This window comes from Ananas comosus, linkage group 24 (genome assembly GCF_001540865.1).
Source record: "Ananas comosus cultivar F153 linkage group 24, ASM154086v1, whole genome shotgun sequence".
NCBI classification, from domain to species: Eukaryota; Viridiplantae; Streptophyta; class Magnoliopsida; order Poales; family Bromeliaceae; genus Ananas; species Ananas comosus.
The window spans coordinates 1,340,806-1,357,564 of record NC_033644.1 but is presented as its reverse complement, the minus strand read 5'-3'; the positions used below and the strand labels follow the sequence as shown (position 1 = coordinate 1,357,564).

General features: G+C 34.8%; 2 protein-coding genes across 4 annotated transcripts; both read right to left on the bottom strand.

The window, feature by feature from the left end:
- On the bottom strand, positions 874–4,410 carry LOC109728609 (telomeric repeat-binding factor 2-like). Its single transcript, XM_020259064.1, has 5 exons — positions 3,371–4,410; positions 2,486–2,946; positions 1,576–1,763; positions 1,319–1,385; positions 874–1,228 (listed from the first exon to the last, which is right to left on the bottom strand). The coding sequence occupies exons 1-5, from the start codon at positions 4,272–4,274 to the stop codon at positions 1,187–1,189; spliced, it is 1,662 nt and encodes a 553-aa protein (XP_020114653.1). The 5' UTR covers positions 4,275–4,410; the 3' UTR covers positions 874–1,186.
- Positions 5,736–10,429, bottom strand: LOC109728796 (protein ENHANCED DISEASE RESISTANCE 2). Of its 3 annotated transcripts, XR_002221107.1 has the most exons (4): positions 10,245–10,428; positions 7,355–8,323; positions 5,900–6,301; positions 5,736–5,827 (listed from the first exon to the last, which is right to left on the bottom strand). XR_002221107.1 is itself a non-coding variant. In XM_020259327.1 (3 exons), coding segments are annotated over exons 2-3 (942 nt in total). In that variant the 5' UTR covers positions 8,296–8,323; positions 10,245–10,429; the 3' UTR covers positions 5,755–6,288. The 3 variants fall into 3 exon arrangements, 2 of the variants coding, with proteins under 2 accessions (XP_020114916.1, XP_020114915.1); XM_020259327.1 differs by having other exon boundaries at positions 5,755–6,289; positions 10,245–10,429; XM_020259326.1 differs by having other exon boundaries at positions 5,755–6,301.

The window sequence follows — 16,759 nt, the reverse complement described above, 5'->3', positions numbered from 1 at the left end:
ACACTAACTCTATAGCACATTTAACTTAACTTCTTAATGATCTTGCACTAAGCAAAATTAGCAAAAAGATTGAAGCGAAGAAAAAGAAGAGATATATTAAGTATTAACAGAATCTTCTGCATTATAAAACACATATAGCAAATAAATTGACTAAAGAATGAAAAGGAAAAGTTTAAAGACAAGAAGAGAAGCGTTTTTCTTAATTTACCCCTTGAAGATGAGCAGGATGAAGGAGAGGAACCTTCTTAGTTTCACACTCCAATGATTTAAGTCGCAAAATGCGATATTCCATAGACTTGTTGAAGCTCAAATTATTATCTAGTATGTAGATACCTATGCTCTAACTTGTTTTAAGCATTCAATGTTTCCAAAATACACTCTGACACAACACAACGCCATTATCTACTAGTGATTTTCACAAGCATATTTTGAATCAGGACCACGTTTTCTATGCTAAACAATATGTCGATCCGGTGGGGACCTAAAGATGATACAAGTAAAAGAATTAATGTTTGTGAAGGCCTTATTTCCTCGGTAGCCCCTTCGTGAAATAACTAGACGTAAGATTTCGGACTCTGTTATGCTTCTGGGTTTATTGAACACATTGTAAAATGATCATCCAGTCAATTACACCATCAAGCCAGACACAAAGATAATGCTCACTAAAAATGAGCATAAAAGAGAAAGAAAGAATAACTTTTCTGAAATTAATTCAATAACTAAAAGAGATACCAGCAACTGAGAAAGCACTTCCACTATTTTCCAAACAATAGTTTCTCAAAAACTTTTCCTTCTCATGAAATTACATAGCAAAGAACATCATATATCCATGATAAGCTTACCACCATCTAGATTGAATGATAATACCAGAAGAACAGCAACATGCAGAATTTCATGTAAATCACATAAGGCTCAAAACTTCCCACTTAACCAGAAATCCATTTAACTAATATATATTAAAGCTTTCACAGTAACTTACGGAATCCATTAATTATATATTAGACAAAAGATGTGAAAGCTTACAGAATCCATCACTATATACAAGACAAAAGTGCAAGTTCATGGTTAAGGACTATCTATTATATGGTTAGTTCGAAAGAGAGAAGCACCTCAGGAATGTACTGTATTACCAAAACTCATCTGACGGTGCCAAAGAGAACAAAACAAAGCCCGACAAAGATGCCAACTAGTGTCTGGTCATATTTCTCCATTTATCCTTTAAATCAACCTGTAAATTGGAGTATCATACTATCATTCTACAGTGTTCATTGAGAAAAAAAGAGAAGGGAGAACACGACCAAAACCACCATATTCATACCTCCGTTCTCTCTTCAAAAATATCGGCATAGCTGTTTAGAATAGCCTTCCAACTACCTTTGCCATGCCTTCACGTGAAAACAGGTAAGACAACTCAAATAAGAACTCGCATCATTAAGGAAAGAAAAAAGAGTATCATTTACTAGAAATATTGTTATCTCAATTTATTTGAAAATTGTAACCAACAAAGATAAAAACTCAAGTACTAAGTTTCCTGATTTCCAATACAATATTGAACGAAAGGCAAAATGTCCATACTCTTGCACAGCTTTTCTTAATGTTTCTTCTTCCAACAAGCTCCATCTCTTAAATTTTCTTCGCTTAGAAACCTTTTTGCTCTCTACTAACTTCAGAGGAGAAACCATCCTGCTCTTTGGGGTCGATAAGTGAGGCTTATTTGATGGTGATAGCGACTTCTCCGATAGAGAATCAATAGAGTCATTCCACTATACACAAACCAAGGATGCAAACAAAAAGAACAGAGGGAAAAAATGAATAGGTAATATTTAGGAAATAAACTTAAAAATATTATAAATAGTTGTTGTTGAAACAAAGAATAATTGGAGAAGAAAATATATTTCTTTCTGATTTGATAAATTACAAAAGACCTCTTTATATAAACAGAGATCAAGTTAATACANACTAAAATAAGCTTAGGAAACAGGATATAGTTATGCTCATAAACTAAGAAGTTTGAAATAATTTACATCATAAGTTTATTAACTTCAATAAATTTAGTAATGCATAAAAAAAATTGCACTCTAGATATATAGTCTTAAATGTTAAATGAGCTGTTCGTGTGGAGCTTTTACATATATGACCCTGCAAAATCATCTATTTACATATATACCCTGGTGAAATCTGAATTTGATATACTCTCCTCGAAAGTGAAGTTTCTTGGAAAAGTTTGCTTACCTAAACAATTTGGGGATTAAGTCATCCCATTCGCATCGGAAATGTTGGATTAGCATTAGAATAAACTTCCCAAAAAAAGTTTTTTTTTTTTCACGAAATTACTCGATTAGGTTTTTGAATGGCATATATAGAAGTTCAGATTTTTACAAGGGTAAATATGTAGTAGATGATTTTGCCGGTGTAGGTAGGTAAAAATGTCTGATTATATTAGTTTCAAGCATGGAGAACAATTATCGTAGATTACAGCGGTCACCTCATAAGTACGAGCAGTCGGATTCCAAGCCATAAGACTAGGGCGCGCTGCGACATTTGTATGAGTACTAGGACCCTCCGAACGAGGATCTTCCACGCCTTTTCCCGCATCATGCACTATGCCATCCGCATTTCTCCTATCTTCACCCTGCTTTAAACCCATCAAAGCTGAAGCAACTTCTTCAGAAGCAACAGAATCCTCACTGTGACTAGTTTCAACACTCTTTCCAACAGTAGGAATTGAACTCTCCCCTACAAGTCTATTAGTTACTCCGTCCCCTTCTATATTTTCCATTTCTCCTGATCTTCTATTTAGTACTTCGTCTGCAGCCACTACCGCATCAGGAAGAGGATCCTCCACCACCTTCTGGAGATCCGCACAACTTGATTTCAACGCATTCGTGACCTTATCTACCTCCGGTGTCAGTGTGGAGTCGAACTTAATTTCCCTGCTCTCGTTTGCTAAATCCATGGCGAAAGTTACAAGCTCACATTAAACTCATAAAGATATCTCAAAGACGCCTCTAGTCGGCACAAAATTCTGATACTAGAACTCAAAAGTAATACTCTTTGCGTGCTAAATTTGACACTATAATAAAAGAAAGGGCTAAGTATCTCAAAGCTTCAAAAGAATACAAATGGAACGAATGAATAGCTCCTGAAATTGCAACTTATTTCAATCATTTCGAAGAAGATGCATCAAAACCTCAGGGACTAAACGAATCTAGGGTTTACATTGTAAAATTTAGCATAAGATAGAAAAATTCAACAAGCTTAGGAACTAATCCTCGATTTAGATTTTAGAAGCGCCATTGTATTATTCAACTCACATATTTATGAAAACAAATTTTGCTCGCAAATTACAACAATGCTACAGAGCTCTCACCGATTCTATTGCGCAACGGCGATGTCTCTCGCATTAGGGCCCTGTTCTCTCCCATAACGACTTGCGCCGCGACCTCGAGGAACGGGGGGCCCATCGCCTCCCGCTGCTCCGCGACCAAAACCCTAATCGCCTCCAACGCCTGCTCGCGGATCTCGTCCCTCCGCTCCATGATCCGCGCGCGGAGCTCGGGATCCGCGACGGCCGCGGCCATCTCCTTCCCCGCGGCCCTGAGGCGGTCGGAGAGGAGCCCCGCGGCGGCGGGGCAGCGCTCGAGGGCGGCGACGCGGGCGCCAAAGAGGTCGGCGACGGTGCCGGCGAAGTCGGCGGCGGCGGCGGCGGCGGCGATGTGGACGGCGACGGCGGCGTAGGCGGCGGCGAGGGAGGGGGAGGGGAAGAGGGAGTGGAGGAGGTCGAGGGAGCGGAGGGTGGTGAAGGAGAGGGGGAGAGAGGAGGAGAGGCGGCGGAGGAGGAGTTGGCGTTGGATGCGGGGGGGGACGGAGGAGGCGGGGAGGGGTTCGGGGAGGGGGATGGTGAGGAGGAGGGCGTTGGCGACGGCGTCGGGGACGGAGGGTTGGTGGAGGACGAAGTCGAGGATCCACCACCACGAGGTCGGGTCCGAGGAAGAAGACGACACCATTGTCGCTGCTCTCGAGCTTTCTCTCTCTTCTTCTTCTCTTCCCGGGCGGGAAAAGAGAGAGGGGGGCTCCGTTCTTGAAGCGTGGGAACGTGTCGATGTTACGATGGATGGTGATGGCGGAAATGGACGGTTCTGATTAGTTTGGTTTGAATCGGGGAGCCCCTGCGAGTACGGGGTTCCATCTCCGTACTCGAAAGAAGGTATTAATTGACCCAAAAAAAAAAAACAAAAAAGAAGTTCACAAAAGAGGGTTTGGAACCGATTCATATTTTAAATTTTATTCTTTTTAGCTCGAAGGGAGTAGGAGTGAGGAGAACCGGTTAGTAGGGTCTATTAAAAGTTCATAAAATCTAAAAAATTACATTTCAGAAAGAGACAATTGCTTATATACTTTTAAAAAATTTTCGACTTTTCAATTTATCTTTCTTAGAAGGTTAATATTGAAAATATCCTTTTTACGTTCTAACTTATTTCTAATATACCTTTAGAGTTAAAATCTGTTAATTAACTCTGTTATCTCTGTAAAATTACTATTTTATCCTTTCAAATATAACTTTCCATCATTACCAACTTTCTTATTTATTCTTAAAGTTAGGGGGCACAAAAAGTATTTTGACTTTTGATTTTTTCAAATATACCTCTCTACTGTCACCAACATTTCTTATTTTCTTTTAAGTTAAGAGCAAAATTGGTATTTTAATTTTTTTTAACTATGGTAGACATTTAACTCACGTTTAACTTAACAGAAGATAACTGCGGAGGTATTTTGCAATAACAGTGAAACATATGAGAGGTATTTTAGAAAGAAAAAAAAAAGATAAATCGGATATTTTCAAACGTACGAGGGGTACATAAACAATTATCCCTTTTAGAAAAAAGTCCATAAAATCCAAAAGAAAAAAAAAAAAAAAACATCTTAAAATCCTAGACCTACTGGATTACAATTAGGGCTTGTTTGGTTCAAGGGTGGAATTAGAATGAATAATGAAATGGGAATGAATTGAAATGGTAATTGAAATAGCCCACTCCCCCAAGACGTTTGGTTTATTTATGGATTGGAAATTGAAATGAGTTATTCACATTTCATTGTTTGGTTCGTATAAACTAAAAAATATATAGGATACTATAATACTAATTTTACTCTCAAATATAAATTTATATTATTTAAAATTTATGAAAAATATAATACTATTCTCTAATAAGTTTTCTAAAAAAAATATCAAATTTATTTTTAAAAACTTTTATTGACGTGGGTTAGGGATAGGATTTTGAGAGAGGATAGATTTTTTTTTTTTTTTTTTTTTTATGAGAAAGGGGTGAAGACTGAAGAGAAGGAGGGTGAGATGGTCATATAGGCTTCGAGAACTTAGTGGGCTTCCGAAATGAAATCTCAATCCAAGCTAGAAGACCGGAATCAAGTTGAAGGCTAATGGGTCATTCCCATTCCAGTCCGGAATAGGAATTCCAAACGGATTCATGCGAACCAAACAAAATTAACCGGATTTGATCAAACCGATTCCCATTCCATATCCAAAATGGATGAACCAAACAAACCCTTATGATAGAAGCTTACTCTGAGGAAGCATCATAGGGCCAAAGGATGCTTTCAAAACCACAGGATCCTGGCGCCATTTCTTCGAGATCGGAGACTCAAAAGAGGATGGAGCACTAAAACGCTTTCAGATTCGTCGAGCATGAAACTTAAAAGGAGGTACTGCACAAGGAGCATTACCGAACTACGCGAGTCTCATTCAAGTCTGCATTACTTGCATCTTCTATTGTTACAATTTCGATCGAAGTTCGATCGAAGAAGGGAGTATCTGCAGACACCAATAACCTTCAGCATTTTTACATCAAGTAACTGCTCTCAGGAGACGGGGGTCGAGTCGAACCTGTAACTGTCCTCGCATGGTTAGCTGCTACTTTTACTCCGCATACGAAATATTTCGTCCACCACTACCTCGCGCAATGTGTTCTGCATAATTAAAAGAAACACAAACGACACGACAAACACTCGCACATGTACATCTGACCATTCTATGTATATAGTAGAACCGTTAATCGTGAATAACATGATGCACAAATAGGAAGCAATGCGCTCACAAGGAACACAGTTCCCATCAAAGCCTCCTAATCTTAAGAAAAATGAACAAATAATTAACAGGTTTGCAAATCAACCCCGTAAATCTGTATTCGGTTTCCCTTGCCTGAAAAAGTGTGGTATTTCAGTGATTCTGTATCTCCCTGTTTCTCAGGAAACCACAAACAGAGAAGCTGAGTATCTGCAGAAGAGTCTGCAAAAACGAATCAACATTTTAATAAACTATTCAGACAAAGTCTCAAATCCACAATTAAGAGGTACCCAGATTTAAACAAAGTATCTCACAAAATATGTCAAAAATGCCAAAGAATTTTGAATCGTAAGTTGGCCCATCACAGGGTATTACCAGCAAGGTCTGACACCAAATAGAAAGAATGATATGCAGATCCGCTAAAGAGGAGAATGAAATCAAGTGCCATTGTAATAAGGTTGCGATAACTCGAAGTGTGTTTGAGAGGTCAGTTTTCCAAGTTAATACTTATGAATAGGATTTTCAAACAAAATTATTCCATCTTGGAGGAAACTTTTGACTGTTTTATAATTGTTTATAGAACACATCCTTCTGAAATGATTCAGGCTGCTGTAAAATTTAGACAAGTGATTTTGTGTACATACCCCTATAAACCATGCACTTGCGTATGCGTACCACTGAAGTTAAAATTTGCAACTAAACATCTCAAAGTAGCTCATATTGCCATATTAGCACATCCGCTCAACTTTCCATCATCAAACATTTGGGACTTAATTGAAACTCATGAAATGAACATTGTAACCCTATTTTTGTTCACAACAGTCTTTAGATGTTAGAAAAAGCTGTGGCATCTAATAGTTGATTTTTCATTTCGTTATTTAAAGGCATTAGGCAGGGACCAAGTTAGTCCAGTTAAACTGTAGTCCAGTAAATATCCGCACACTCTGTACTTAGGAGAGAGGGATAGTAGACAAACATGGTTATTTGTAAGTGTTTAAGTCCATTTTTTTAGTTTTAAAGAGTTATGCAGGTAAACGCGCGTACACTGAGGGGTATATTTGCAAAAATCTCTTCCATAAAAAAGAGTAAAGTGAATTATAGTACTAAGTTACTCCTCAATTTCTCTAATTTTCTTTTCTCCTTTGTTACTAACATTAGATATGAATGGATGGGCTGATCTGAATATCCAGACAGTTTGGACACAACTGTTCTATTTTGAAATACCACAGAACATGCAATATAGAGATGAAACTATTTGGGAATCACTACACTTACCAATTCATACTTCCTCCACCATCTTCTCCATGAAGATTGCCATTGACATTGCGTAAACTTGAATCCAACTCATCCTCATTGCTCGGGTGTAGAAGATTAGAGAAGCCTTGACCAAAAGACCTCCATAATCTTGTAGAAAGTGAGGATTGCAAATTCCCAATAGTTTCTTCAGATGGTACTTCATACAGGCCGGCTGACGCCGGATTAAGTTCTGAAAACCTAACTGCTCCAAGAATTCTCTCAGGAAGCTCTGATTCAGCTTGGCTCTCAATAAGAAATGCTAGATCGACTGTTAGGGTTGTGACATACCCAAATGCTAAATGAACAATAGCATTTGCCACTATTGAAGATCCAATATCCACATCAACCTCAATGTAGTTTGGCCCAAGAATATATTTGCAGGAAACTGCTTTCCCCAGGATACAGATAGCTTGCTCACCCACAGCTGCTCTAACTAACCAAGGCCCTTTGACTATGTTAGCTATCAATTTAAGCCTCGAGTTTCGGAAAGCATCATCACCTTTCAAAAACCGATCCACAAGGGACCCATTATCTAAAGGTTCAGACGTTACAAAATATGCAATTGCACTTAAGTTATCCTTGCTTGGAACTTGCAAATTGAAGGCCCATACGAAAGGTTGGTGACCATTTGCAGTTTCCTCATCAATGGCTTTTCTCACGCGGTGATTTGGATTTTTTAGTACTTCCATGATTTTCGTGGAACCTTTAATCCAATCAAACCCTAGGGGTTTTAAAAGGTATTCCCCAGCTGGTATTTTTACTTTACTTGAGAGATAATCAGGTCCTCTGACCAAAAATATATTGTTAGGTGGGGTTGACCAACCATTTGGGCAATTCTCTGGTTCACAAAAGGGAACTGCTCCACTGGATTTTACATTTTCAATCCATTCTTCTTCTCTCTCACCATTTGAACCTGCCATGTGCTGGAAAAGAGACTTTCAAGGTTACCTACAATGTAGCAACATCATAAAAATTAGTATTTAACATAATTGAAATATATGAAAATATAATCCATATTACAGTTCAAATCCGTGATAAACTAAATATTAAAATAAGTACGTAACTACGATAAGCAAAGAAAATGTGGAGAGGTTCAGATAGTTGATAGTTTGCACAAAGGTATTATGAATGCTTGATTAGAGATCGATGAGAATCAAGGAATTGCTTTATCACTTGGCAACCTTCTGGTGAGTTGTAGAGATGGCATGTAAAAATAGACTTAATTATTCCTTCAGGTATCATTAGAAATAGCTGTGCAAGGAGGACTGCCCTGGACTAGACTCTTTATAGCACATAGTTTATAAACTACAAGGTGGCAACCATTTTGATCTCATGATGTAGCAATAATTATCATCTTTAAGGAATATCCTTTGCCTTATTTGCAGTTTTAGAATTTATATTTCTCCCATATGATCTGTTTAATGTGCAATAAATTATTACACTCAAGCGACGAATAAGTTAGAGATATTTGTTTATTTTTTAATATTAAGCAGCAATATCAGTATTTGAACAAGTTACACCGTAAAATGTATTAACACAAATGCTCTACAAAGTAGCAACTAAAAATTAATACAGACAAAGACAACACCCAGATACACGATCAGACACGAAAAGAAGGGGCAGCTTCAAAATATCATCCCAGTTGGCCAAGACGGCCCTAGGACAAATTCGCTCAACTTATGAACCATTTAAATTATTTCATTTGTGGTATCCTGACCCCTTTGACATATGGCAACATACATGTTAGATTGTAAGATATGTAAAAGTAGCATTAAGCACCAAAATATCAAAATATTGTAAGTAACTTTTGATATGATAATTCTAACTATCTATATTTATTTTGGATGTTTTTGAAAAATCTTGCGAACTAAACCAACACTACAAACTAAAGTCCACAGATTCAGAACCAACAAATTGATTGAACTAACACTCTACGGGCCCGAAGTCCCTGACTTAATTGAACTGAAGCCAATACCAAACTATTGTTTTGCTAATATGATGCCTTACCCAATCAGTCCATCAGCTAGCCTATTGAATATCCAAATAGTAAGTTCAAACATGTAGTCATGCGAAAACATATAACAACTTGTGTGTTGCGTCTTCGAATTAAACTAAGAATTCCTGCATAAATTCATCGTAAAAATTCTATAAAAATATGCCCATCATTACAATTTAAGTCGAAAAACCTTATTTAAGATCAAGAACCATGAACACAAATATGCTCATCATGTTAATCTTTAAGAGGTTAAATCATATCAAGAGATCAATTCGATCAAGTGCAACTTCCTCCTAGTCTAAATTCTAAATAAATTTGTGGTTCTGCAACAAAAAGTTTGATGTCACAAATCGTATTAAAATCCAAATAACAGGCACATTCACATTTTTAATTCATTAGCATCACCTTCAATAAAGGGCCCAGATTACCAAATTTCCGCCTTATAGCATCCATCAAGTTGGCTCCAACCCAATATCTACACTCTTAATATAACCCTAAAATTGTTCACACCAAAACACTCCTTTACACTTGGGGATAGCAATGAACCCTAATTCCGAACAAATATGTCTCAAGGCTAACATAACTAACACAATTAAACAGCAGATCCCAATCATAAGAAGATCAACATCATTAATCAGCACAAAACAAGCAGATCTCCTCATAAACCCTAGATTGCGTCTTTCTTAAATGCTCAAAATCGTAAAATTTCAATCCAGCGAGACCAAAAATACCAAAATTAGCCGAATTACTACACAAGATCAAACATTTCCGACCGATTAAAGGATCAAATTTTCACCACAAAAAAAAAAAGCAAGTGAATCAGAAGATCACGAAACCCTAGGGGGACGATCGCGCAGCGAGCTCCGCACTTACTTGGATTGGACTCGAGCGACAGGATCCCCCGCCGCCCGATGTGCCTCCGAATTCGTGCTCGCTGAGAGAGAGAGAGAGAGAGAGAGAGAGAGAGAGATTTGAGGAGGGAGAGATCGAGCGAGGAGGGTTGGAGACGACGAGCTGTTTCATTAGCTTCGTGTTGCCGAGGAACGCCCCCCGATTTTTAATTCCGCGAATATGCGTTTCGAGGAAGGAGGAGGATAAGGGACCTTTGGGTACACCCGGTCCACCACATCATCCGTGCACCGCATGGCCTAATATCTGTAGCTTTTTCTTTCCGTGCTGTTTGGTTCTTTAGAAAAATATGAAAAATATATATATATATATTTTTTTTATTTTTTGCTTGTTTAGTTTTTTAAGAAATTAAATTTTATGAAAAATTAGTTTCGAATTTTTTTAGGAAAATGAATATACGATTTTTTATAAAATTTTAAAAAATATTTCAGAAAGCTAGTTTTTTTTTTTTTTTAGCTAAATCGGTGGTACCACTAAAAATTATATTTTTATGAAACTTTTTTAGTAAAACTTTTTGTACACTTTTTTGAGGAACTAAATAAAGGAGCTAATTCATGAGATGGAGTACGAATAATATAATGTACAAATAAAAATATATTTTTCTGTTCTTTGATATTGTAGTAAAAAATATATTATAATTGACTCATTATGATTTGCGCAACATAATATGAAAATAAACAATATTTTTGGTTCTCAAACTTCCAACAAGATTTTTAATATATTAATTATTTTTTTTATTTTAGGTAAAAATGTTTGGATCTTATCTTAACTATGATTTATTTTTAAATTTTTAATATATTAATTATTTTATTTATCTTAATTTTGAAATTTTTCATTTTATTATCTAACGTCTTAATTTTTTAAAATTTTAGTTATTTGATGACTTTTTTGCTATAAAGTTTAGATACTTTTTAATTGAATTGTATTTAACTAAATTTAATAATATAAATGCATCCAAATTTTCTATCCAGAAAATTATCAAACAGCTTAAATCAAATGAATTATTGTATAGTTTTTAGAGTGTTATGCTGTTGATTCAAAAGGAAACATAATTCAATTAAGCTTCATACATTCATTTATTAAGCTCTCTAACGATGTTTTGTTAAAAAGCTCTAATCTGTCGATACGTGTCACTTTTATCTCTATCCAAGAGTTATAATATTTTTCTCTAAGATTTTTTTTTTCAATTTAGTATTTAAAAACATCCAACAAACTATTAAATAGAGATAAAATTAATACACGACAACAAATTGAGACTCTGTACGAGACGTCGTTAAAAAGCTCCCTACTGAAATTTTATCCTCACTAACATGTGAACAACGCTATGATTTTAGAAGTCAGTAGGATCCAAACACTCTGCACACATAACACAGTCTTATTCGACAGCAATTTTGCATTCGATGCGAACTCACACCTTTACAATTGTCACGCATAAAATTAGATTAGTCTATACTAATAGAAACTCGTTGTCTACTGGAGCCGAGCTTTTGTTAATAAACACGCCCTTACCCGCTCACAATCAAAATGGTGAAGGTAGGCGGTGTACAGATGAAGTGGCGAAGTCGGTGTAGGGAAATAATTAGTCGGAGATGGACGCGGCCAAAACGGCCAAAACGAAGGGCCTAGATGCTGACGTGGCGCTCAACTCACCTGGGTGTCAACCGGCCAATCATTTGTTTGCCTTAAAAATATGGATAATTCAGCCTGACATTCCGGCCCCACCTGTCAGTCTCACAACAACAGAATTTTTTTAAAAAAAAAAAAAATCTTTGTCCAAATTTTTTTGATGGAAAGAGAGAAAATAAGAACTTTTTTTGCAAATAGCCCCCTGATAAAATTTTATTTTAAAATTGGCCCTGTCAAAAATTTATTTGTAAAAATGGCTCTGACCCTGCCACGCAAGCGCCACGATAGCGCCACGCGGGCAGGGCAGGAGTTTAAGTTGAACACGGTGAATGGTTCACCGTGTCCAATACAAATATTATATTGGACACGGTGAATCATTCACCGTGTCCAATACAACTACTTAGGACTTAGTCATTTTTTGGCTAAGGTTGTATTAGTATTGAACACGGTGAATGGTTCACCGTGTCCAATATGATATTTGTATTGGACACGGTGAACCATTCACCGTCTTCAACTTAAACTCCTGCCCCGCCCACGTGGCGCTGACGTGGCGCTTGCGTGGGAGGGGCAGGGCCATTTTTGCAAATAAATTTTTGACAGGGTCAATTTTAAAATAAAATTTTATGAAGGGGCTATTTGCAAAAAAAAGTCCGAAAATAAAGAAGCAAATAAAAAAACCTTAAAAATCCACTCTATACTATGAACTTTGATCAATAAATGACTAATTAGATCCGCTTCCCTTGAGAGCTTGTTTAAGATACGAATTTTAAACTTAATAACGCAATTAACACTGGAACTTGGAGGGAGCGGGAAACCAGAACAAATGCGCAATCCGATAAATACTCGGCCTGTTGTAAAATCCGCTGCGTTTAGTTAGAGTGCACTCATCACTACGCAGAATCCACAAATGCAATGGTGGCGCAACGCTTGCCATCGAAAGCACTCCACTAACTGCAGCAATCAGGCAGCACTCTTCTCTCACAGAAAATTCATTTAGAAGATAGCAGAAAGATAAGAAAACAAATTTTCAAATAAAAATAGAAAATCAACTTAACTTGTTTTTCATTAAGAAATTATTACATATACCTCTCAAAAGACCTCTCAATTTTCTTATATATTAACTCACTCATAATTATTATAAAAAAACTAAAAAGCACTTTTAATAATATTGAAAGACGCGGATTATTTTAAATTACCATAATTTTTTAAAAAAATAATTCATAGAAAAACTAAAAAGAACACGCTTATTTTAAAACTAAAATTTATTGAGTAAAATCTTATTCATCAATTTCAAAAACGGTATCACCACAGACGATTGAAAGTAACGATTAAGTTAAGAGCATGCAATACATCTCCCATTCCTCTACATTATTTTCCACTCATGACTTATTCATATCTATTTCTATTTAACTACATTAAAGGAGGGTTTTGGGGACCTTAGAGTGACACGTGTCCCCCCAACCCTCCTCTTCTCTCTCCTTCTACACACACACACACACATATATATACTAGTAAAATGTACGTGCAAATACACGTAATAATTATTAGAAAAAGTTATAATTTTTTAAAATTTTTTTTTAATTTTAGGCCATATTTTATATGATTGCCAAATATGTATCTAAAAAATTTAAAATAATAAATCACGCTATTAAGAAAGATATACTTTAAATGATAAATAATTAACAATAATCTTTAATGCAAAAATTACTTTTGAAATTAAATAGAAAAATAAAATCTGTTAGGAAATAAATTTTTGAAATTAAATAGAAAAATAAAATCCGTTATCTTAAAAAGAAAATATATTTTGAAATTAAATAGATAATATCTAAAAAAACAGATATTTTAAAATAAAAATAGAAAATATCTTTATTATAGTATTTTCACACCTGTAATCTGTTATAGAGAACTTATTTGAAATTAAATAGAAAAATTTATATTTTAGAATTTTCACATCAGTAATCTGTTATAGAGAACTAACGTATTCATTGCTGTTTCTATTTTATTCTTATATTTAAATTTTTCGTACGGAAAGATTTTTTTCTTATATTTAAAATTTTTCGTACGGAAAGAGAAAAATGGGCGCTAATTTTCCTGCCGAAAAATGGGTCTGTCGACAGACCCAAATTTGAATATACGTGCTTTTATATATAGTATAGATAATAAAAAATTTAAAATTTTGATATTTTAAATTTTAAAGTTTTAAATTTTAAATTTAATATTTTATATTTTAAATTATAATATTTATTTCCAAATTTTAAACTTTTCAAAATTTAAAATTTTAAATCTCTAAATTCTAATAATATGCCGTAATAAATCGCGTAATAAAATCTAACCTAATAAATACAATTTAAATTACATAAAATATCGCTGTATAAAAATATAGAATTTAAATTTCAGACTAAATTTTAGAAATATAGTGCATATGTGATATATAAATTAATTTATTAAATAAATTTTTTACAATTTCTTTTTATTGGTTTTCTTAAATTATTTTGATAGATTTATATCAAATTCTTTTCATATAAATTTTATAAAATAAATCATTGTATAAATTTACTTTGCGCATAATTATTTTTATATAATTTTTTATTTAATTAATAATTAGACTTATAAAACTATATAAAAATATTAAAAAATATATGATTTATTATAAAAATAATTTTATATCTGCAGCATCGCGCGGGTAATTCACTAGTGTAACATAACTTTAGACTGTTAACCAAAAAATCAATCTAGGTATCTGAAATTAATAGATGGGATAAAAAAAATAAATTTAATCTATTATATAATTATAAAAATTTAATTTATTAAATATCAAGGTGGTAAGGTAGAGATTGAATCCATAACTAATTTCTCACCGAATGAAGAGGTTTGAAATTGATTCTGATATCATATTAACTAAAAAATTAATCTAGTAGAAAACGATCCAAAAATATATATTTACATAGCTTATAATTTAATTTATATAATTATAAAAATCTAGTACAACCAACCCCCTTCTTAAAAAATCTCTTAAATTTGAAAAAGAAAGTTTAAAATATTTCCCAAATATATTTCTAATCTTGGAATTTATTAATGAGATTTATAATTTAGAAGGGTATTTTAAGAATAGAAATAAATTTAAAAATTTTTGAATAGTAGTGAAAGATGTATAAACAAAAGTCCCAATAATAAATATTAGTGGCTGGATTAAAAAAAAAAGGCTAAATTACAGAAAACCCCCCTGTAATAACCCGCTTTTTCACTTTCCCCCCCTGACATTTAAAAACCTACACTTTGCCCCCTTGTAAAATGAAAAATGTTCACAGTGGGGTTACGGTGTGTAAAATGACCATTTTGCCCCTCGCCATTGTTGTCTTTTTCCTCAGCTTCCTCAGCCGCCCCTTCGATCCGCCGATTTTCCACCTCAATCGGCCACAATTTCTCTCAAATTTCTTCTCCACCTGCTCCCCTTCTCCTCCTACACCGTCGCCGCCCATCGATTTCGGCGATGGGTGTTGATGGAGAGGTAGACAGGGACAACGAGAGCGAAGACGAGGCTGCGGAGGAGGACGAAGGGGACGTGGGCGAGGGCGAAGCAGTGGAGGACGGCGAGGCGGCGAGGCGGCGAGGCGGCGAAGCGGCGAGGCGGCGAGAGCGAAGCATCCGAGAAGAGGCAGAGGGGTATTTTCGGTATAAAAAAATATTTTTTAACAGAACCCCTAACGGAACCCTAACGGAAGGGGTGAAGTGCACATTTTTCATTTTACAAGGGGGCAAAGTGTAGGTTTTTAAATGTCAGGGGGGGAAAGTGAAAAAGCGGGTTATTACAGGGGGTTTTCTGTAATTTAGCCAAAAAAAAACTATGGAAAAATCTCAATCCCCATAGTGAGGTTTCCTCTAATTTTTATAATTTATAATTAAAAGTATTTAATTTTTTAAAAAAATATTGTTAAAATATATTAAAAATTATATTTTTCTTAAAATAAGAAAGAATAGTTTGGTTATTTCATCATCTTCGCTAACGCCATAATTTTTTAAATTATTTCTAAAACTTCAAGGGGATAAAATATAAACTTTGAAAGGAAAGAGAAGTAAAACAAATAAGTATTTACATATTTTAGCCGGAAAATAAGAAAAAAGAAAAGCAAAACTAAAAGGTTAGCGGCCAAAATGAAAAATCAGATAAAGGTAAAAAAATATAACAGTATAATTAACTCATTATATAACCTAAAAATGGCACAAGCTCAGAGTCAGGCATTCTCTAAATCAATAGTTTTAAGATTCAGAAATGAATCAAGGGTCACTAGTTCAACTAGGTTAAAATAGCTATCCAAAACGTCAGCATAATCACTGATTGAACCAGTAACGTCAGCATAATCAATGTTTTAAAAACAAGGTTAAAATAGCTATCCGAAATTGTTATTGGATCAAGGATCATACGTTCACGGGTCAACTACTGGTTGAACTCGAGACGCTAGCGTGACGCTATAAATATTTAATTATTATTTTTAATTTTATTATATAAAAAATGTACATACATTATAATACTATCATGTTTAATTTTTTTTTTTTTTTTTGAGAGATAGGTAGCACGCTACCCGCTTCGTTTATTTCTTTTAGAAATAAACTTAGCTGGAAATGTGAATCAACTAGAATTCGAACTTGGGTCTCAGGTACCAACCAGCAAGCCCTTTGCCACTTGCTCTCGGAAAATACTGATTCTAGACCAAATTAAGTAAATATAAGTTTTAAAATTTTATTTTTTATAAAATTAACTCGTGCTAATAGAAAATAAAATCAGCTAAGTTAATTTTAAGCTGTTAGATTATAATATGATTATAATATGACTTGACTAAAAAAAAATCTGCCCA